General features: G+C 45.3%; 1 protein-coding gene across 1 annotated transcript in view; it reads left to right on the top strand.

Annotated features, from left to right (window-relative positions):
- Positions 1 to 11,402: 11,402 nt before the first annotated feature.
- The window catches only part of WHRN (whirlin), a 100,371-nt gene continuing 87,903 nt past the window's right edge, over positions 11,403 to 23,870 (top strand). Inside the window, exon 1 of the mRNA XM_087704657.1 lies at positions 11,403 to 12,518. Within this exon, the coding sequence (XP_087560783.1) occupies positions 11,622 to 12,518 (897 nt within the window). The 5' untranslated portion in view covers positions 11,403 to 11,621. The remainder of the gene's footprint in view (positions 12,519 to 23,870) is intronic.

Raw genomic sequence — 23,870 nt, forward strand, 5'->3', positions numbered from 1 at the left:
TCTACTCTACTCTACTCTACTCTACTCTACTCTACTCTACTCTACTCTACTCTACTCATTCTTCATTCCTATCCTATCCTATTCCATTCCATTGCATTCCATTTTATTTTATTCTATACTATTCTATTCTATTCTATTCTATTCTATTCTATTCTGCATTCTAGTCTACTCCAGTCTATTCTGCATTCTACTTTAATCTACTCTACTCTACTCTACTCATTCTTCATTCCTATCCTATCCTATCCTATCCTATCCTATCCCATCGCATCCCATCCCATCCCATCCCATCCCATCCCATTCTATTCTATTCCATTCCATTCTTATTCCCTATTCTATTCTACTCTACTCTACTCTACTCTACTCTACTCTACTCTACTCTACTCTACTCTATCTCCGTTCTATGGTTAAGAGAGGCTGGAGTTTGGACCCACACAGATCAAATGAGCCCTTTGGTTCCCTTCCCCCCCCCTCCCCAGGGTTTGTTGAAATGTCTTCTGGCCGAGACAGATTGAGGCGCAGGTTTTTTTTGAGGATTCTGCTCACGTGCCAGGCGTGCCTTCCAGCGTGGTGGGCAGTGAAGTTGGGATCGTTTTGGAGAGCGAAAGGTGAGACGCTACCCTTGCCTGCCCCTTGTTCAAACATCTCCAGGAGATGAAAACAAACAAGGGAAGAGCGAGAGAGGGCCTCCGTGGTGCAGCCTGTCATTCCTGTCAACCTTTGTGATGCCTCCGCTGGCTGGGAGCATCGCCTTAATTTAATCCGAAGGCTTTTATTTCCCTCTGTTTTTCTGATGGTCTTCCACAAAGCTTTCCTATCTCCTCTTTATTATTAAAGGAGGCCGGGATTCGGCAAAGCTACTTTTCGAAGCGCAGTGGATTGCAGGGTTGGAGTTTCCCCTGGGATGAGAAACCATCAGGAAATCCAATGGCCGGGAATTGGAAAAGCAACCCGAGAAGAAAACGATAGCAATAGCACTCAGACTTATACTGGCCAAGGGTGGGTCCAGCCCCTCTTAGACACAGAATGGAGGTGCCTCTCCAACTGTGTGATTCTAACATATCAATAGAATAGAGTATAGTGTAGAATAGAATAGGGAATAAGAATGGAATAGAATAGAATGGAATGGAACAGAACAGAACAGGGAATAAGAATGGAATGGAATGGAATAGCATATTATAGCATAGCATAGCATAGGGAAGGTAGAATGGAATAGAATAGAGAATGTAGAATAGAATAGAATGTAGAATAGAATAGAATAGAGAATGTAGAATAGAATAAAGAATAGAATGCAGAATAGAATAGAGAATGTAGAATGTAGAATTTAGAATAGAATAGAATGTAGAATGTAGAATGGAATAGAATGTAGAATATAGAATAGAACAGAATAGAATAGAACAGAACAGAACAGAATCGAATGTAGAATAGAATAGAGAATGTAGAATAGAATAAAGAATGTAGAATAGAATAGAATGTAGAAAGGAATAGAATAGAGAATGTAGAATAAAATAGAATAGAATAGAATAGAATAAAGAATGTAGAATAGAGTAGAATAGAATAGAGAATAGAATGCAGAATAGAATAGAGAACGTAGAATGTAGAATTTAGAATAGAATATAATAGAATGTAGAATGTAGAATAGAATAGAATAGAGAATGTAGAATAGGCTGGAATAGAATGTAGAATAGAATGTAGAATAGAATAGAATAGAACAGAATGTAGAATAGAATAGAGAATGTAATATAGAATAGAATAAATAATGTAGAATAGAATAGAATGTAGAATAGAATAGAGAATGTAGAATAGAATAGAATAAAGAATGTAGAATAGCATAGAATAGAATAGAAAATAGAATGCAGAATAGAATAGAGAATGTAGAATTTAGAATAGAATAGAATAGAATGTAGAATGTAATAGAATGTAGAATATAGAATAGAATGTAGAATATAGAATAGAATGTAGAATAGAATAGAATAGAATAGAATAGAATAGAATAGAATAGAATAGAATAGAATGTAGAATAGAATAGAATAGAATAGAATGTAGAATAGAATAGAATGTAGAATATAGAATAGAATGTAGAATAGAATAGAATAGAATGTAGAATGGAATAGAATGTAGAATATAGAATAGAATGTAGAATAGAATAGAATAGAATAGAATAGAATAGAATGGAATTCTTAACCACAGATTGGCGATGACTTCCCAACTGTGTGATTCAAACATATGAGAAGAGAAGCAGCTACCTGCCGCTTATCAACCGAAGAAGACCAACTGCTGTTCCCAAAGTCTCTTTTGCAATTTCTTTCCACCGTTGCTGCTCTCAAACGGATGAGGGGGGAGTGGACAAAAATAATTGTATGGTGTTTTTTTAAAAAACAATTCCTGCTTCTCTTTCTCTGTCTCAACCTTGGAACAGTTTCATTAGCAACACGGGAGAAATTGGAGCAGTTCACACTTGAATGCCACAGTGCCGAAACGTGCATCTTTTTTTTTTTTGGACCAATGCACAGAAACATAATTACGCTCCCCAATTTATGGAATGAATATTGTATAGAAATAGAAATCAATGCAATTCTGTGACTTTCGCAGAACGGTTGGAGGAGTAGGAAGAGGAGGAGGAGGGGGGGGGGGAATGTAGGAAGGAAAAATGGATTAAAAATGCTTATCAGCATGAAAACAATGTATGAAGTGCGCTTTGGTTTTTGCAAAATCAGTGGAACGACCTGCCTCCAGAAAATGTGGGTGCTCCAATACCGAAAGTTTTCAAGAAGAGATTGGACGAGTGTTTGTCTGAAATGGCTGGCATAGGGTCTCCTGCTTGACCCTTCAATCATTCCGGACAAGTAGCTGCAACCTATAGCAATGAAACAACATCCACAATTTCTGGAGGCAAGTTGTTCCACTGATTATCAGGAAATTACTCCTAAGTTCTAAGTTGAGTCCCTCCTTGATTAGTTTCCATCCATTGCTTCTTCTTGGACTAGAAGATGTGACTCTCTTCCAACCCTGTTAGACTTTCCTTCCTTCCTTCTTCCCTTCCCTCTTTCCTCTCTCCCTCCCTCCCATCTGTCCCTCCCTCCTCCCTCCTTCTCTCCCATCCCTCCTTCCTTCCTTTTTTCCTCCCTCCCTCCCTCCTTCTTTCTTTCCTTCTTCCCTCCTTCCTTTTTTCTTTCTTTCCTCCCTCCCTCCCTTTTTTCTTTCCTCCCTCCCTCCTTCCTTCCTTTTTTCTTTCTTTCCTTCCTCCATCCCTCCTTCCTTCCTTTTTTCTTTCTTTCCTCCCTCCCTCCCTTCTCCCTTTTTTCTTTTTCTTTCTTTCTTTTCTCTCTCCCTCCCTCCTTCCTTTTTTCTTTCTTTTCTTCCTCCTTCCCTCCTTCCTTGCTTTTTTCTTTCTTTCCTCCCTCCCTCCTTCCTTCCTTGCTTTTTTCTTTCTTTCTTTCCTTCCTCCCTCCCTCCTTACTTTTTTCTTTCTTTCCTTCCTCCATCCCTCCTTCCTTCCTTTTTTCTTTCTTTTCTTCCTCCATCCCTCCTTCCTTCCTTTTTCCTTCCTTCCTGCCTTCCTTCTTTCATGCCTCCCTCCCTCCCTCCTTCCTTCCTTCCTTTTTTCTTTCTTTCCTTCCTCCTTCCTTCCTTCCTTCCTTCCTTCCTTCCTTCCTTCCTTCCTTCCTTCCTTCCTTCCAGAAGGTGTGGGTGCTCCAATACTGGAAGTTTTCAAGAAGAAATTGGACAAACATTTGTCTGAAATGGCATTTACTCCCCTGCTCATGCAGGGAGTTGGCCTACATGGCCTCCACATCTTCCGACTCTTCATGTTCTACATTCTAATCATAATCCTCACCTTTGGGATAGGGGGAGATCCACTATCATCCCCAGCTGGGGAAAAAACTCGCCTCTAGCATGGCAGGGGCAATGGAAATAATCTTTCTTTCATTCATTCCTCGGCTCTTATTCTTCAGCTCTTGAAAAACCAGGTGATTTTATTCACACCGATTTCTCATTCCCCCCACCTTCAATTCTTAATAACCTGTGCTTTTTTTCCCCTCCTGTGCTTTTAGGCTCTTTTTTTCCCCCTCCAATAAAAGCTCCACTTTAATCAATTGTTCCATCTTTGTTGATTTCTCCGGCTTCTGGTGCCAACCAGGGCTGCGATAATCTCATTATAGAACCTCTCCTGCTTACGAGGTCAATAGGAAGCACCTTCCTACAAGCAACACCTTTTGTTGGGTGATGAATTGGCATTTAGAATTCTTTTGAAGAAGAAGTAAAAAATGATAATTTAAAAAAAAACCTCTCTTTCGAAGACAGCAGCTGTTCCCCATAGAGGAGAGAAAGAGAGCCATGAATCAAGTCACGCTTAATAGTTGCGTTGAAGGTTGATGTGGCTTCAGCAGTGAATGCACAGGATAAAACCTCGAGTTTTTTAAGAACACGACTGTCCTTCGGAGCTCGTGAAGGTAGCCTAGATACAGTCTGTTCACTGTTACACTGTAGAGATCTACTTATGCCCTGTTTTAAGGGATGCAGTGGCTCAGTGGCTAGGACGCTGAGCTTGTCGATCAGAAAGGTCGGCACTTTGGTGGTTCGAATCCCTAGCGCTGCCCAACGCGGTGAGCTCCCGTGACTTGTCCCAGCTTCTGCCAACCTAGCAGTTCGAAAGCACATAAAAAAATGCAAGTAGGAAAATAGGAACCACCTTTGGTGGGAAGATAACGTCGTTCCGTGCCCCTTCGCCGTCTAGTTATGCCGGCCACATGACTACTACCTGGAAAATTTGGCAAGGAGTCTCAGAGAGTCATGAACCAATGAAGTGAGCTAATCGTCTCCTGCAAACTCCACTCCCCTTTCGCTCCTCTTTTATTTCCTCTGGGAGGGGCCATTCATCATCCACCTGCGGCCTTACTGCCAAGTCGACCCTTGTTCTTTAGCTGTTCCCTTTGTCTGGCAACTCCAGCTGTTCTTCTGCCTCACTGATGTCTGACTCTGAAGGCAGCTGATAACTGTCAGACGGCTCTGGTTCCCTCTCTGCCTGCGACACAGAGCCCTCATCCGAGCCTTCCTCAGACTCCAGGACTGGCCCATCTTCCTCCCCAACCTCCTCACTGTCCGAATCTGCTGCCAGCTCCACTGGCTGCTGATGGGCCACAACAGAAACAACTTAAAAAGTCCTTAAATTAATAAATAAAAAGGAATTATTTATTCAGGGGGGTTTATCAGTCCTATGATCAGCCACAGTCCCTTTTCATTCAATGTGGCCTCGGGTATCGTTTTCCTTTTCTTTAAAAAAAAATAATCCATCAAATTCTTTTCATTTCCTTTTGGGGGAGAAATATTTTAAACTCCTTTTCCTGCATCCCTATCAGATCTTTCCATATCTCGGTCTCCCCCCGCCCCTCTCTCTCTTTCTTTTTTTACTTCTTTCTTTCTCATTTTGGCTTTTTTCTTAGAAGCCGCGTTTTGCTTTTTCTTCTATTTTTCTGAAAGGATCCACGATGATGAATTACATTTAATTTTATCAAACGTTTTTTCACACTAGGGAAATAATTCGTTTCCATTTCATTCTAAGTTTGGGGGAAAAGACTCGCAGGAGAGGGGGCTTGGTGGCGTGAGCCGTTTCATTTTTTTTTAAATCGGTGCTTTGGGAAGTGGGGGGGGGAATCTTTCGGTGTTTTTGAATGAAAACGGGGGGGGAGCAGCCTGCCGGAATACAGCTGATTAGAATGTGGGTGAAGACGAGGGAATGAACCAACAGATGGTGAGGCATGGTTTAACATAGAAAAGGACAATATAAGGGAAACGGATAGCGGGAAGAATTAAGTGAAGAGCAGATGAACCATTCATAATCCAGAATATCATTCATGATTTATGAGAGAGAGAGACATCTGGGCTCAGAAACCAGGCATGGTCAAAGTTGCCAAGGAGAGGAGCAACTTAGAACTAAGGAGAAATTTCCTGACAGTGAGAACATTTAATCAGTGGAACCGCTTGCCTCCAGAAGTTGTGAATGTCCCAACACTGGTGGCTTTTAAAAAGAGATGGGACAGTCATTTGTCTGAATTGTATAGGGTCTCCTGCTTGAGCAGGTGGATGGACTAGAAGACCTCTAAGGTCCCTTCCATCTCAGTTCTAGTCTATTCTACCTCCGAGGTTCGTTCGTTCGTTCCTTCCTTCCTATACTCTGGTATCTCTTCAGATTGTATAAATCTTTCGCCTTTTTTTCCTTCCTTCCTTCCTTCCTTCCTTCCTTCCTTCCTTCCTTCCTTCCTGCCTGCCTGCCTGCCTGCCTTCCTTCCTTCCTTCCTTCCTTCCTTCCTTCCTTCCAGGGGAACCTTTACCTTCACCTTTATTTCCTTGTTGAGCTGGATAAAGGACCCAGGATAGGCAGGATGTTGTGTTTATATGGTGTTAAAGGATTGCCTTAACAACCTCGTTACTCGCTCAACAATTGCAGAGATTCACTTGGCAACGGTGGCAGGAAAGGTCATAAAACAGGACAAAATTCACCCAACCATTTGTTGTGGCCTGCCAGAGGCCAACGGAGGTGTCGGCAGATTTGAACAGTGAGGAGGTTGGGGAGGAAGATGGGCCAGTCCGGAAGTCTGGGGAAGGCTCTGATGAGGGCTCTGTGTTGGAGGCAGAGAGGGGGCCAGGGCCGTCTGACAGTTATCAGGGTTAGACATCAGTGAGGCAGAAGAACAGCTGGAGCCTGTTCCCAGTTTGTGCATGCGCAGAGTGGCCAGACGAAGGGAACAGCTAAAGAACAGGGGTCGACTTGAGAATAAGGCCACAGGGGGACGATGAATGGCTCCTCCCAGAGGAAAGAAAAGAGGAGCGAAAGGGGAGTGGAGTTTGCAGGAGACCATTTGTTCGCTTCATTGGTTCGTGACTCTCTGAGACTCCTTGCCAAGTTTTGCAGATCTCGGCCTGGCAGCACTGTTCCCTCTAAGGTGCGCGCGTGCGCGGCCGCGCACATGGAAAGAAATCCCCGCGCAGAAGTTTCTAACTTCCGCGCAGAGATTTTTACCAAAGCAAACGTGGGGAAGTCCTTTGCAGGCAGCTAGAACTGGCCTCCCGTAAAGGACCTCCCCAGTCTTGTTTTGATGAGCCGCCAGTTCTTCTCCTTCACCAGCAAAGCTCCCGCTGGCTTCCCGGCCCATGGCTTTGGCGTTTCTCCCTCCACGCGGAGCCCCTGAGCTGGCTCCCGCGTTATCCCTCCCCCTTCCTCCTCTGCCGTGCTTTTGAGGCCGCGGGAGCTAGTAGGAAAGCGGCGGAGGGCTCGGCCGCTTTCCTACTAGCTCCCGCGGCCTCAAAAGCACGGCAGAGGAGGAAGGGGGAGGGATAACGCGGGAGCCAGCTCAGGGGCTCCGCGTGGAGGGAGAAACGCCAAAGCCATGGGCCGGGAAGCCAGCGGGAGCTTTGCTGGTGAAGGAGAAGAAGCAAGAGGACTGGCGGCTTTGAAATGCAACCCCTGCCTTGGTCCCGCCGGCCGCGGATTTGATTCGGCGTAAGTGGGGGCCGAACACATGCTGAGCCGACTTTGCGCAGTGAGGCGGAGTAATTCAACCCCCCCCAAATAACTGTGTGTGTGTGTGTGTGTGTGTGTGTGTGTGTGTGTGTGTGTGTGAGAGAGAGAGAGAGAGAGAGAGAGAGAGAGAGAGAATTGGATCAAAATTGGTGGCCAAAGGAGTGGAGGGAGGGAAGGAAGGAAGGAAGCCCTCCCCCTGTGAAAAAAACTGAAGATGGAGCAGTGAATGAATAAACCATAAAAGCAACAAACAGTTAATGCGTAAGTAAGCTGAGGAGGAAGTTCTCAACTAAGGAAGAAATATTAGAAAGAAATATAAAAAGCTCAATATGCCAAAACACTTATTTTAGTCTTCATTTAATTACTTGTATTGTAGTCTGATGTAACATCTTTTTAAAGTTAACGTTAGAAAAGATAGGGTACAAAACTTAAATAATAAAAAATGTACATTCATTTTGAAAAATAAATGCAATACTTGATTAATTTCATATCTTTATTTAAAATAGTTTTGGCATGGCATATGATTTTATTGACTCAGTTGGAAATGATGTGGATGTTGTATCTGACTCTGAGGTATATATATTCTTACGTAACATAACATATAGCATATTGTCCAAACTTGCTAGACTATTTAATTGATCTTACTACTTTAAAGGGGGAGAATTTCATGATAAATTATTTTATTACATTTATGTTGCATTTATATATTATATTTATTACATTTATATTTCACATTATATATTTGTATTGTTATTTTAGTGTTTATTGTCAATTTTGATAGATATTATATTGATATATCAATACTGATTTTACTCATACTAAATAACAATTACTGCTATTATTTATCAGCATCAAATATTTACAGTTTTTAATATTGAGTTAGTCGTATTTTAGAATAATAGCATTATCTTTTAATAGGATAATTGGCAAAATCTAATTCACACGTGATGGGTTGCATTCCAAAGGAATGTGAGAGGACAGGTTGCCTGCAAAATGCCAGGACCCAGGACCCTGTTGGTGCCATGTCTCTCTCTAGCCAATCTAACAATGTAAAAGCTGAGCAGAGAGCCTTTTTTTTCCCAGGGTGAGCGGAAAAGTATAGTGTTTGAGTGGCACTTTTCATGCCTGGCATTCATCGGGTTCAAACCTCGCTCGCAATTGGCGCTTGACGCTTGGAATGTTGCGCAAATGTCCAGCAGACGCGACAGCAGTTCAAACTGTGGCTCTCTTAGGTGCTCAGGCATGAAACTGTGCCGCTCACACACTGTACTTTTCCGCTCACACTGAAAAAAAATTAGAGGGAACATTGCCTGGCAGCTCTCCAAGCCAGATAAGGTTTGTGACTGTAAATCCTCCTTTGAAAGACTTTGCTGGATGTGAATGAGCAGAATCCACAGCCAATTCATAAAAGGTTTTTTTTTGTTGTGACCAGGAGTTTGCTTCAGGCTCTCAGGAATCCTCGGTCAGAACACCATTGTCTCACTTAACAACAGAAATTGTGGGCTCATTGCGGTTGTAGGTTGAGGAGTTCCTGCAAAACTTCTCTTGGCTTTTATGAACAGCTCTTAACATGTCCTATCAGTTTGGCAAGCTCTGAGTTAATTGACTGCATTAGAGAGAGAGAAAGAGAGAGGGAGGGAGAGGGAGAGAGCCATAAATACATTTTTATTGGGAGGGATAATTAGGCAGCCATAGCTAAGCAGCCTTCAAAGGAGATTAGCGTCCTCTGCATACAATTAACCCTTCCTTTAAGGAGAGCCATTCCTTTGATATTTGGCCAAGAAAGGAATTTTTGCTTCCTCTGGAGCTTTTTTTTTTTTTTTTTTTTAATTGTTGGCGACTAGCCGTTTTCCCACTTTAATTAAATAGAACTTGGTTTTGAACATGCCAGGTCTCCGGTTTGGTTCATGAGCAGCAGAGAGCATGCACAAAGTGCTATCCCAAAGAGGAGGAGGATCGGAAACGTATTGTGGCCATAATGCAGGTGTTGTTTATAGAAGGGAGTGGGGTTTGCAAGGAGTAGGAGGATGTTTGGGGGGGGAGGAAGAGGAGGAGGACTGTGGGGTCCTTGGTGCCCTCTGAATTTGGTTATTTTTTTTCCAAACGTTTCAGACACAAACTAGGGAACACCATCAGTGTTAGAAGGGAGTGGGGTTTGCAAGGAGGAGGAGTATGTTTGGGGGGGAAGGAGGAGGAGGACTATGGGGTCCTTGGTGCCCTCTGAATTTGCTTATTTTTTTCCAGACGTTTCAGGACCCAACTAGGGAACATCATCAGTGCTAGGAGAGAGTAGGGTTTGCATTGAGTAGGAAGATGTTGTGGGGGGGAAGACTGTGGGGTCCTTGGTGCCCTCTGAATTTGCTTATTTTTTTCCAGATGTTTCAGGACCCAACTAGGGAACATCATCAGTGTTAGAAGGGAGTAGGGCTTGCAAGGAGGAGGAGGATATTTGGGAGGGGGGAGGAGGAGGATTGTGGGGTCCTTGGTGTCCTCTGAATTTGGTTATTTTTTTCCAGACATTTCAGGGCCAAACTAGGGAACATCATCAGTGCTAGAAGGGAGTTGGGTTTGCACAGAGGGCAGGGAGGGGGAGGACTGGGGGTCCTTGGCACTCTCTGAGCCTGGTGCTTTCCCGGCAGACGTTTCATGGCCCAAACTAGGCAACAACATCAGTGCCCTTCCCAAGAGAAGCCACCTGCTGGCTGAAGTTTTGCCGGACTGCACCACGTTGGCTCAAGCGCACCTTCCCTTCTGGCGAGCCCGGACTGTATCAGTCGGTCTCTTGGCAACCGGCAGGCGCGTCACTTCCTGAGCAGGTGTCTGCCAAGAGGTTGGTGCCGCCAGGCTGGCAGCTCGGGCAGGGCGAAGGGCCGCTCAACAGTTGGGGAAAGTCGGGGCTGGGAAGAGCCAGGAGGCGCCGCGTCTGCAGAGCGAGAGGTTGGGGGTGGTTTTTTTGGGCAAGCTCGGGCGAGGCGCTGCTTATTGTTAACACCATTTGAAGAAGGCAAAGGAAAAACACGCAGGGCAAAGCTTTGCAAAAAAGGGGGGGTGAGGGGGCAATTGAGGAGACTCGGTGTGGTTGTTGCTCTTTGGGCGAAGCGGAGGGGTGCCAAGCAGGAGGCGCCAGGGAGTTTGGGAGCTTGGCGATGCGTGCGCTCGGCGGAAGGCAGAGAGGCCAGCCGGCCGCCGCGGACTCGGCCACGGATCCCATCCTCCACGCGGGGCTGATCCACCTCTGAACTCTCTCTTTCTTCTCTCTCTCTCTCTCTATCTTCCCTCCCTCTTCCGTTTCTCATTCTCTCTCTTCTTTCTCCCCCCCTCTCTCTCTCTCCTCTCGCTCTCTTCTGTTTCTCTTTCTCTCTCCCTCTCTGCCTCTCTCTCTCTCTTCTGTCCCACTGTCTCTCCTCTCTCCCCCTCTCTCTCAGTCTCTCTCTCTCTCCTCTTTCTCTCCTCTCTTTCTCTCTTCTGTTTCTCTTTCTCCTCTCTCTCCCTCCTTCTCTCTCCCTTCTGTTTCTCTTTCTCTCTCTTCTGTCTCTCTCCTCTCTCTGACTCTGCTCTCCCTCCCTCTCTCTCTCTCTTCTGTTTCTCTTTCTCTCTCTTCTCTCTCTCTCTCTGAGTCTCTCTCTCTCCTCTCCCTCTCTCTCTTCTGTTTCTCTTTCTCTCTTCTGTCTCTCCCTGTCTCCTGTCTCTCTTTCTACTCTCTTCCTCCCTCCCTCTCTCCTATTTCTATTTCTCTCTCTTCTGTCTGTCTCTCTCTTCTCTCTCTCCCCTTCCTCCCTCAGCCTCTCTCTCTTGTTTCCTTTTATCTCTCTTCTGTCTCTGTCTCTGTCTCTCCCTCCCTCCCTCCCTCCCTCCCTCCTTCCCCCCTCTCTCTTTTTCCGTCCTCGCCTTGCAAAGAACAAGCCGCCGCAGGGGAAGAAGCGACGCCGGCCAGGATCGCCTCCTACGCCTTCTCCGGAGCGCGCTTGCCCCTCCGCCGACCCACCGGGCGACTCCTTGCTCTGCTTTCCCCCCCATGCCTCCTCCGCCTTTCCAGCCAAGGGGGCCGCCGAGGAGAAGGGAGCCCCCCAAGTGAACGGCCCCGACGTCCGGCTGCCTTCCGATGCCCAGCTCCCCAACGACCGCCCCAGCATCCGTCTCTCTTTCTCTCTGGCCCGAGGCGATGAACGCAGACTTGGACCGCCTGTCGGTGGGCTCGCGCGCCTCCAGCGCTTCTTCCTCGCCTTCCTTCGACGGAGCGGCCAAGGGGGCCGCAGGACAGGCCGGCTTCAGGAGCGGGGGGCCCGGACCCGGCATCCGGCTGCTGTCGGCCAACGTGCGGAAGCTCCACGCGGCTCTCAACCTGCTGCTGAGCGAAGGCGAGCGGGAGCAGTTCATCCATTGCCTGAACGTCTATCACTGCCGGCGGAATGTCTACGATTTGGTGCAGACGCTCCAAGTTTTGCTGGACGGCCCGGAGAAGAGGCAGCTTCTGCCCATGTTGCGCCTGGTCATCCCGCGCTCGGACCAGCTCCTCTTCGACCAGTACACCTCGGAGGGGCTCTACTTAAAGGCGGACTTCTTGGCCGCCGCCGGGACAGGGTACGACGGGGCCGGGTCTAGCAGAGTCCTCCCTCCGGCCGGCGCGGCTTCCTCCGCCCGCTTTCCCTCTCCCACCCCGGCGGCTGCTCGTTGCTGGCCTCCCTCTTCCTCCTCCTCCTCCTCCGGCAAGCTTGGGCAAGAATTCAGCACCACCGCGGACGGGACAGCTCCCGGGGACTCGGCGGTTGGCTTGGAGGAGGTGCGAGGGGAGGTCAGGCAGGTGGCCCTCAAGAGGCAGAAAGCTCAAGAAGGATTGGGGTTCAGCATCCGAGGGGGCGCTGAGCACGGCGTGGGCATCTACGTCTCCCTGGTGGAGCCGGGCTCCTTGGCAGATAAAGAGGGCCTTCGGGTAGGGGACCGGATCTTAAAGGTCAACGACAAGCCGCTGGACAAGGTGACCCATGCCGAAGCTGTCAAGGTGAGGAGGGGGGAGGCCAAACCCACCAACAACCACCTTTCCCCTGTGCCCATGCATGCCATTCCCAACTTGCAACTCAACCTTTTCCCCGTGCCCATGCATGCCATTCCCAACTCACTACATCAACATTTCCCCTGTGTCCATGCATGCCATTCCCAAGTTGCAACGTCAACCTTTCCCTTGTGCCAATGCATGCCATTCCCAACTCACAATGTCAACCTTTCCCCCGTGCCCATGCATGCCATTCCCAACTCACTACATCAACATTTCCCCTGTGTCCATGCATGCCATTCCCAACTCACAATGTCAACCTTTCCCCCGTGCCCATGCATGCCATTCCCAACTCACAACATCAACCTTCCCCCTGTGCCCATGCATGCATTCCCAACTTGCAACTCAACCTTTCCTCTATGCCCATGCATGCCATTCCCAACTCATAATGTCAACATTTCTCCTGTGCCCTTGCCATTCCCAAGTTGCAACTCAACCTTTTCCCCGTGCCCATGCATGCCATTCCCAACTCATAATGTCAACCTTTCCCCTGTGCCCATGCATGCCATTCCCAAGTTGCAATGTTTTGTTGGCCTTGGTTCTAAGTATTGTATTTTTTTCCTCCCTGGTTGGAGTGCCCTCTTAACCGAAGCAGAGAAAATTGTAGTGGTTAAGACTAAGGAGAGCTTGGCCAAAAATATATATATATTCCATCCCGGGTGCCAGAATCTTCCGGAATGAGAGGTGATGGGTCAACAAGTACAGAGTGCGCCCAATTGCCCAAAACTCTTGGTCTGCTTTCTCCAACCAAGTGTTCACCAAGTGAGGAGACCTTGGTGCTCTCTGAGCTTGGTTGCTTTCTTGCAAGTGTTTTGTTTCCCAAACTAGGTATCATCAAGTGCTAGAAGGGAGAGGGGCTTGCAGAGAAGACGAGGAGGTGTAGAGGAGGACTGTGGGGTCCTTGGTGCACTCTGGTGTTACTTCTAGATGTTACTAATGCCAGGGTTTCAAGTAACACCCCCAACGAAAGAAGACTGCGAGGCTTGAGTTTCTCAAAGTTCTATTTTATTAGAGATGTCCTATTGCCACATCTGGGAAAAGCCAGATCTGAAACTTTCTAGGTTCTCCCCACCCAAAAGAAAGTTCAAGTCCCTGCCCAGCACCCACATGTCCATCCCGTGATCCAATCAATGCACCGCCCCAACTGGAGATGCCTCCCAGCCACCTCATAGCAGCTGCAGGGCCATTGACCTTGAGAAAGAATGTTGTTATGGCTACGTATCACCCACACTTTGTAAAATAAATACCCCCCCTCCCATTTTCCCACAGTAGAAAACGTGGCAGGCCTGAAGTCCAAGAGGTAAAAGATGGCTTCCAGGTGTGACAACTAGCACGGATGATGTTACCTAGTTGGGTAATGAAATGTCTTCAAGAAAACATCCAAGCTCAAAGCACGCCAAGTAGCCCACATTTCAACCCTGAGCACCAAAATATTCTCCTTGGATGTCTAGTGAGTGAGTTAGGTTTCCCCTGACTTCTCCAAGCATTGACTAGGAGTTGGCTTAGTTGTCTGCGAATCATGGTCTCTTATTTGGAAGCTGGCTTGCCTGAGAGAATTCAGTGCTAGGAACTTGAATGAAAGATCTCTTTCCTCCAGAGAAACATTGAATCTAACCTAAGGACAGGCTAGCTTTAAATATATATATATATACTTCCAAGGTACTCTGACCACTAACATTTATATTCTAAATAATATGTTTCTGCTCCCACCTCCCAATTTCCTTGCTGGTAAGGTCTGTTTTTAGAGATCGGTGATGCAAAAGGGCATTGGAAAACCTCACACTGAGGCTTCCTTGTGTTTGTTTCTTAGATGTTAGGACATAAATTGGAGTAGTGTGTTTGCTATTTTTAAGGCACTTTCCTCAATGGAAAGATCTGATGTCTCTCTATCAACTGTGATTCAGGAATGAATCTAACATTTTGTTGGTCGGTAGTAAGGGCGAAACGCAGACTATTTACCTACTGTTAGTATCCAATGATAATAGTGCAGCTAATTTTAATCTAATCGTGGTTGTTTTTTTAAAGCTGGCAAGCTTAGATTTTGGGGAGGATGGGAAAGGTAAGATGTAAAAAAAAGAATTCCTATACAAACAATCTTACCTATTCATTAAGGTCTTTTCACACATTATGGGGAAATTTGATTTGCCAACCAAGAAAGCTGCAGAGTTGTTTTTACTTCTGAAGTCCTTAGACGTGTTCAGGCAGATGCTTGTTGATACTTCTTAGGATTTGCATTTTGCATATGACCTAGGATTGCAAATATTGTTTGAAAGTTACGGCTTATAATGGAAAGGTGGGCTTGGAACATCTTTTGGTAAAGGCTGTGTTAATCCAGCCGCTTGAAGGTCTTCTAGTCCAGGCTTGATGTGGTCTGTAAATGCATTCTTCTTCCTCCTCCTCCTCCTCCTCCTCCTCCTCCTCCTCCTCCTCCTCCTCCTCTTCTTCTTCTTCTTCTTCCTTCTTCTTCTTCTTCTCCTCCTCCTCATTCTCCTTCTTCTCCTCTTCTTCCTCCTCTTCTACTCCACAAATCTCCCCTTTCTAGCACTGATGACACTACCTAGTTTGGTAATGAAACATCTACAAGAAAGATTTTTTTCTCATTCAAGCAGACCCCTCCTCCTCCTCCTTCTTCTCCCCCCTCTTTCTCCATCTTCTTGTTTTCCTCCTCTTTTCTCCTCCTCCCCCCTCCTCCTCTACACAACCCCCCTTTCTAGCACTGATGACACTACTTAGTTTGGTAATGAAAAGTCTACAAAAAAGCATTCTTTCCCCCTCCCCCCTCCTCCTCTTCTTCCTCTTCCTCTTCCTCTTCTTTTTCTTCTTCTTCTTTTCCTTCTCCTCCTCTTCTTCCTCCTCTTCTACTCCACAAATCCCCCCTTTCTAACACTGATGACACTACCTAATTTGGTAATGAAATGTCTACAAAAAGCATTCCTCCTCCTCCTCCTCTCCTCCTCCTCCTCCTCCTCCTCCTCCTCCTCCTCCTCTTCTTCTTCTTCTTCTTCTTCTTCTTCTTCTTCTTCTTCTTCTTCTTTCTCAAATACAGAAAACCCACAAACAATTTCAATGGGCAATCAGAAAGCCTCCCCCAAGTTAAGACTCACTCAGTGTCTTGCGGGTCTTCTAAGTCTCACCCTTCTAGGTTTTCACTTGAACCTTCTCGTCAATCTAGGAAGCCACCCTGGAGCCCAGAGAGCAGATCTAGATTAAAGGGGATTAAATTTCCCTTCTGAAAAAGAGCGATTAAGGGACTTTTTCACTAAACCAAACTAGGGGTGGTGAAGAAAATACGTGTGTGTGGTGTGTGTGTGTGTGTGTGTGAGAGAGAGAGAGAGAGAGAGAGAGGGAGGGAGGGAGGGAGGGAGGGAGAGAAAGAGAGAGAGAGAGAGAGAGAGAGAGATGGATGGAGATAATACAATACATTGCATGAATCCAATCAGTTTTGATGGATCTGTCAAACCAGTCAATTTTTAGTACATCTGTCCATTTCTGGCAGTTCCAATCAAAATGTAGTTCCAGTCAAAATGTAAAACTCTGAGGAAGAAATGCAGAGCCCACCAATTCTACCTCAGCTCCTAGCATGGTAGAATCATAAAATCACAGGAGCAAAAGGGCCACTAAAGGTCTTCTAGTCAACCCACTGCCCACCTGCCTCCCTTTGCTGGTAGAGTGGGAACAGTTCGTTCCAGATCAAAATTGCAAGGAAGGAATCAAAACGGGGGGGGGGGGGGAATTTACATTGATAGAAATCAGAATTCTCCACCGTTCACCTGACTTTACAACCCAGGCAGTCCTCGACTTACAACCACAAAATTTATGCTGTTCAGTGAGACATTGGTTAAGTGAGCTTTGCCCCGTTTCGCAACCTTCCCTTGCCACAGTTGTTAAAGTGAATCGCTGCAGGTGATAAGTTAGGAACCCGGTCGTTAAGTGAAACGGGCTTCCCCATCGACTTTGCGCATCAGAAGGTCGCGAAAGGGGATCGTGGCTGGGACCTTTGGGAGACATGGTGACCGTCTAAATATGAGTCAGTGGCTAAGTGTCTGAATTTTTGATTGTGTGACAGTGGGGATGCTGCAGAGGTCACAACTGTGAAAAACGGGCCCTGCGTCCCTTTTTTCCCGGTACCCTCATAACTTTGAATGGTCACTAAACGAGCAGTTGTACGTTGAGGTGTTCTGGTGGCAGCTGGTTGTCCGGCCTGCAGCCATCTTTCCTTTTGGATCTTTGGTTGCCACACTTTCTATTATTCTGCTATGCATTTTCTATGGTGGGAAAATGGGATTGTACGAAGTTAGATGCTATGTAGCCATAACAACATTCTTTCTAGAAAGCCAAGGTCATCCTTTGTCTCTGCACCTCTGCACCTGACCGGAACTGGATGGGTGGAAGCTGCCAGCATGGCAGTGGGAGATTGGACCATGTGATGGACTTGTGGGTGTGGGGGGGGGGGCAAGATCTTGAACTTTCAACTGGGTGGGGAAAACCGGGAAGCTTTCAGATTCAGGGTTTTCCCACATGTGCCAACATGCCTCTCTTAATCAATTGGAACTTTGAACAATGCTTTGCCTTGGATTCTGATTTACTTTTGGATGCTATTTGGAACGCTGACTCTAGTGGCTCGGGCAAATTGCTTGAGAAGGTGCGAAGCAAAGTGTGTGATTCCTTCCTTAGTCAGATGTACAGAAGTGATAGAAGTATTAATTCCAGGCGAGGAGAGCAATTTCCGTTATCTCAAGAGGCAGGACAGGAGGTTTAATAGGAAAAAAAAAATCCCACATTTTGCAGCAATGCTGGTATGAAAATCCCTTACCGTCAAGATGGAAAAAAAAGACGTAATGGATGGCCAGGCATGATGGAAAGGCGCAGGAATGAATTCTCAGGATAATCTTGAGTCATTTGTCCTCATGTTTCCAGGCCCAACTTCACTTGGTGCTGAACCTAGCAATAATTACATTGGCTTTTTCCTCTGTAGAGTTGAGGTGGTTTTTTTTTTTTTTGCCAATTAGCGTTTATGTAAAATACTTGGCAAGCCCGATCGGTATATCGCAGAGCATATGTTCTTTCATCAATTTTTGCTAAGTAATTGAATCAGCCCCGGGGTCTATTTTTTTTTATTTTTTTGTAGGGGGAAAAAAGAAATTATTATTTTTTTTTTAATTTCCTGACCCTTTGTTCAAATATCTGGCATCCGAATCCTTCCTGGGAATAGAACAAGGATTCAGGACAGATGGTTCTCTCTCACCAGAAGTTTTCCATTCTTGCTAACGGACGGAAAGTAGATATATCTTTCTTTGAACTGAGTTCAAATCCTGGGGAATCAAGAAACACGTCCCTTAGTCGTTTCCTTTGCAACGAGTGGAATTGATGTATCTTTTTTCCCCCCAGAATGTTCTCGTTTTGTTTCTTAGTTCTGAGCTTGGCCTAGAGCCATAAGTCTTTCTGGTGATCTCTGATCCGAGTATTAATCAGGGACGTATCTGGTTTACAAAATCAAAGATTGTTTAAAATTGCCACTTACTGTAGCTGAGTCCCATCTCCCATGAAGAGTCGCAAATATTTCCTTCCTGCCTTCCTCTTCACATTTGTCTTTCCCTTCCTTCCTTCCTCCTCACATCTGTCACTATTACCTTCCTTCCCTCTTTTCTTCCTTCCTTCCTCCTCACATCTGTCTCCCTCCCTTCCTCCCTCCCTTCCCTCCTTCCTTCTTTCCTTCTTCCTCACATCTGTCTCTCTCCCTTCTCTCCTTCCTTCCTTCTTTCCTTCTTCCTCACATCTGTCTCTCTCCCTTCCTTCCTTCTGTCCTTCCTCCCTTCTCACATATGTCTCTCTCCTTTCCTTCCTTCTTTCTTTCCTTCCTCTTCACATCTCTCTCCCTTCCTTCCCTCCCTCCCTCTCTCCCTCCCTTCCTTGACTCTCCCTTCCTTCTCTGACCCTTCCTTCCTCCTCATCTCTCTCTCCTTCCTTCTCTTTAATGTCAATAAATTGAACTGACAAAGGTGATGTCAAATTGGTTGAACCTTCTTTTTTTCATCTTTTTAAAATACGATTTTCCGAGAAGCTCTCATTGTTTATTTTGAAAACCATAAAACTGAGTAAAGTAATTGCACTCCTCTCTCTCTCTCTCTCTCTCTCTCTCTCTCTCTTTCTCTCTCTCTCTTTCTCTCTCTCTCTTTCTTTCTCTCTCTTTCTTTCTCTCTCTCTCTCTCTCTTTCTCTCTCTCCCTCCCTCTCCCTCCAATGAGAAATTATTAGAGCATTCTACAGCTCCCAGTAGAAGAAACCAGATGTAAATGTTAGAATAGGCTTCCCAATTCAGAAATTGTCCTTGAAAAGAAGCCATTAACGTCCTCAGTTTTAATCTAGTTTCTTCCCAGCCTTGTTAAAACAGTGGCTATATATATATATAGAAAACGGAAAGCTTCTTTAAAGAGGGAGATAAAATATCCTAATAGTTTATAAAATTGTGCAGAGCACAAAGAGAAGGCTTTCTCGCTGTTGTAACGGCAGAACTGGAGAATGGAAGACTTAGGAGAGAACCAAAGATATCTTTCTTTGGATAAATTGGTGTAGTTGTGAGCCATTCCATCCACACCCTTCTCTGTAGTTGAGTCTACATATTTAAGGAAGCCTTTATGTGGTTTGTTGGCCTTGGCATTTTTGTACAAGATCAGCCTTTGTAGTTTGTAAACCATGGATTGTATTCCCCTGCATAATGTTGAACCAACTCAGTTGATGCTGGCTTGCTGGAAGAAACAAACACTTGGAATACTGCATTCAGTTTTGGTCGCCACGATGTAGAAAAAATGTGGAGACTCTAGAAAGAGTGCAGAGAAGAGCAACAAAGATGATTAGGGGACTGGAGGCTAAAGCATATGAAGAACGGTTGCAGGAACTGGGTATGTCTAGTTTAATGAAAAGAAGGACCAGGGGAGACATGATAGCAGTCTTCCAATATCTCAGGGGTTGCCCCAAAGAAGAGGGAGTCAAGCTATTCTCCAAAGCACCTGAGGGCAGGACAAGAAGCAATGGGTGGAAACTAATCAAGGAGAGAACCAACTTAGAACTGAGGATAAATTTCCTGACAGTGAGAACAATTAACCAGTGGAACAACTTGCCTCCAGAAGTTGTGAATGCCCCAACACTGGAAGTCTTTAAGATGTTGGATAGCCATTTGTCTGTCTGAAAAACAATTCAGCATCCAGCACCAGTGGTGGGTCACTCCCAGTTCGGCCCAGTTCGGCAGAATCGGTAGTAGTGGTGGCAGGAGGCTGCGCCCACCCACCTGGAAAGTGAGCCCAAACCAGTAGTGAAAAAGTTGCCAACCCACCACTGTCCAGCAGCATTTACTGGCTCCGGACACCCCACTTAATATGGGATGATTTCATGAGGCTAAAGGATGTCTTATTATGGGGGTGCGTCAGAGGTGGTATTCAGCAGGTTCTGACCAGTTCTGGAGAACCAGTAGCGGAAATTTTGAGTAGTTCGGAGAACCAGCAAATACCACCTCTGGCTGGCCCCGTCCCCATCTATTCTCTGCCTCCCGAGTCCCAGTTGATGGATAGGGAACGGGGATTATGCAGTAACCTTCCCCTGGAGTGGGGAGGGAATGGGGATTTTACAGTATCCTTCCCCTGCCACGCCCACCATGCCATGCCATGCCCACCAAGCCACACCCACAGAACCGGTAGTAAAAAAAATTGGAATCCCACCACTGGTGCATAGATCACACCCACTAGTCCTTATGTTCTTAAACTAGAAGAAATGAATCTCTCTATGCCAAATCTTTGAAAGAGCTCAGCTCCTTACCAATCCACCAATGTCAACCTAATTCTACTTCTGCTAAGTGTTGGTCTTTTTGATTACTAATTTCCTTTTGCATCTAATAAGGCTCAAATGAGATTTTCCTCGCTCGCTGAGGTAGTGGCCAAAGTAAATAAGCCCATTATGGTAGTTGGGATGAAGAAGAACAGAGGTTGAGGGATCATGGAGGTCTTCTAGTCCAACCCCCTGTTCAAGCAGGAAACCTCATACCATTCTGGACAAATGGCTGTCCAGTCTCTTCTTGAAAACCTCCAGTGATGGAGCACAACTTCTGGAGGCAAGTTGTTCTGCTGATTAATTGTTCTGTTTACATTTATCTACCTATCTTTCTAGAAATTATCTGTTCTCTAGAAATGTCTTCAGGGATGTGGTGACTCAGTGGCTAAGATGCTGGGCTTGTCGATCAGAAAGGTCAGCAGTTCGGTGGTTCGAATCCCCAGTGCCACGTAAATGAGTGAGCTCCCATGACTTGTCCCAGCTTCTGCCAACCTAGCAGTTCGAAAGCACGTAAAAAATGCAAGTAGAAAAATAGGTACCACCTTTGATGGGAAGGGAACAGCGTTCCGTGCGCCTTCGGCGTTGAGTCATGCCGGCCACATGACCACGGAGACGTCTTTGGACAGCGCTGGCTCTTTGGCTTTGAAACGGAGATGAGCACCGCCCCCTAGAGTCAGGAACAACTAGCACATACGTGCGATGGGAACTTTTACCTTTTTAGAAATCTCTTACATTCCCAGCAACGCATTTATCCTGCTACAACATCTTCCACAAGAAGAGCCCGATTTATTTAGCACTAATTATGCAAATTTACTACATCTCTATCAAGGGGATTCATTTGCATGCACAATCCCGCTTCCTTATTAATGGAGATATCATGTCCTTAAACGTCAGCTTTGATCAGGGTGGACTCTCTGTTGGCTTTTCCCTGCCCTGATTTCAAAATCTCTGAAATTTCAACAAGCATTATAACATACTTGAAGGCAGACTTTGCAGATTGAATAGGTCAAATATAGCTTGGAAAAAGAAATAAGGCAAAAATCCAACGTGTTTAGGCACTTAGCTATAGAACATAGTCACTGCTGTATGCTGGACTTTGTGCACTGCAGTTACAGAATTACTTATAGGGTGCATATTTTCAAAGGGGCAGTTCTCATCTATATCTATCTTTCTTTCTATCTATCTATCTATCTTTCTTTCTTTCTTTCTTTCTATCTGTCTATCTATCTATCTATCTATCTATCTATCTATCTATCTATCTATCTATCTATCTATCTATCTATCTATCTATCTTTCATCCATAAGGTGTCACTCTATCTCTCAAGCTATCTTTCTCTTTCATCCATCCCTGTCCATTTATCCATTTTCTTTCTTTCTTTCTTTCTGCCTATCTGTCTGTCTAGCTAGCTATCATATCTATCTCTATCTAGCTATCTTTCTCATTCATTCATCCATCCATCTGTCCAATTATCCACTTTCTCTGTCTGTCTGTCTAGCTAGCTAGCTATCATCTCTCTATCTCTCTATCTATCTCTATCTATCTATCTATCTATCTATCTATCATCTATTTATCTCTATCTAGCTATCTTTTTTCCATCATGTTTGTCAGTCTTTCTATCTTTCATCCATCCATTCATCTATCTTTCTTTCTATCTATCTATCTATCTATCTATCTATCTATCTATTTATCTATCTATCTATCTCTAGCTATCTTTCTCATTCATCCATCCATCTGTCCAATTATCCATTTTTTCTCTCTGTCAGTCTGTCTATCTGTCAGCTATCATATCATATCTATCTATCTATCTATATATCGTATCTATCTATCTATCTATCTTTCTATCTATCTTTCTATCTATCTATGGTTCTATCTCTGACTATCTATCTATCTATCTATCGATCAATCTATCTATCTATGGTATCTATGGTATCTATCATATCTATCTATCTTTCTATCTATCTATGGTATCTATGGTTTCTATCTATCTATTGATCTATCGTATCTATCGTATCTATCTTTCCATCTTTCTATCTATCTATCTATCTATCTATCTATCTATCTATCTATATCTATCTATCTATCTCTATCCATTCTAGCTAGCTAGCTATCTTCCATCCCTATGTTTGCCACTCTCTCTACCTGTCTTTCTATTTTTCATCCATCCATCTGTCCATTCATCCATTCTCTATCATCTCTCAATCTATCTGTATCCTAATCTCCATCTTTAAGTGACAGGACCTCCTCTCCTCCCCCCCCTTGGAATAAACGTCCCCTGTGCCATTAGAGAGCCCTTTGCTCTCAAGCCTTCCAGCATAAATCTCCCCAACCGCAAGATTGCAAATGAGGACACAGTGGCCACCTCTTGCAAGATCTTTCCCACCCAGGGCTTCAGGGAGGACAGTGCTTGTTTAACCTGAGTTTCCTAGGCCATGTTTTTCAAGTATCCAGGCACCCTAAAAAGAAAATAAGAGCCCGATGTTTAACCCTGAAGTTTAGCTGAAACAGGCAGCCCGAGGGTTTGCCGAGATCGTTATTCCAGAACATACGCTGGCAGTTTCAAAAACCTTCCTCCCCAAGTCAGCAGTTTCTTTTTTTTAAAAAGAGAGAGAGAAAGATTCTCCCAGAACTGGACAGACATGCTTGTAAAATCAGACCCTGGAGGACTGCGGCCCAAGAATGATTACCCTACAGTCTCCATCTGCTATGTTTTTCCCTCTCTGATACTTTCCCAACTCTGGTTGGCTGCGGAGCACTGCAAAACCATTGCATTTCTTCTCTTGATTGGCTGGGATTCGCTACCTAACAGCATCCAAGAACTGGCGTCAGGAATTATATTGCTAAGGGGGAGGAAGGCGGTGACACAGCAGCAAGGTGGATCAAGGACATGGACCCCAAACCAGAGCAGGAGAACCATTCAGCTTTTTCTATGAGAGCTTTTTTATTATTATTGTTATTATTAATAATAATAATTGGCCTGGTCTTTGGTAAGGTCAAGGTTCCCCTCGCACATCTGTGCTAGTCGTTCCCAATGCTAGGGGGCGCTGCTCATCTCCGTTTCAAAGCCGAAGAGCCAGCGCTGTCCGAAGATGTCTCCATGGTCATGTGGCCGGCATGACTCAACGCTGAAGGTGCAGGCAACGCTGTTCCCTTCCCACCAAAGGTGGTTCCTATTTTTCTACTTGCATTTTTTACGTGCTTTCGAACTGTTAGGTTGGCAGAAGCCGGGACAAGTCACGAGAGCTCACTCCGTTATGCGGCGCTAGGGCAATCGAACCGTCGAACTGCCAATTTTTCTGATCGACAAGCTCAGCATCTTAGCCATTGAGCCCTCCAGATCAATATATAAATTCAAAATTCCCCTTTCAAACCACGAGTTTTATTTGTTTTGTCCCAGGCAACTTATGTTAGCCCCCCAACACTTGCTAATCCTGACAGCCTAACCAGGATGAGGACTGGAATCTAAGGATATCTGGATCACTT

The sequence above is a fragment of the Thamnophis sirtalis genome, unplaced genomic scaffold (genome assembly GCF_051295495.1).
Source record: "Thamnophis sirtalis isolate CommonGarterSnake01/CBP01778 unplaced genomic scaffold, rThaSir2_p1.2 scaffold_2, whole genome shotgun sequence".
In the NCBI taxonomy this organism is placed as follows: Eukaryota; Metazoa; Chordata; class Lepidosauria; order Squamata; family Natricidae; genus Thamnophis; species Thamnophis sirtalis.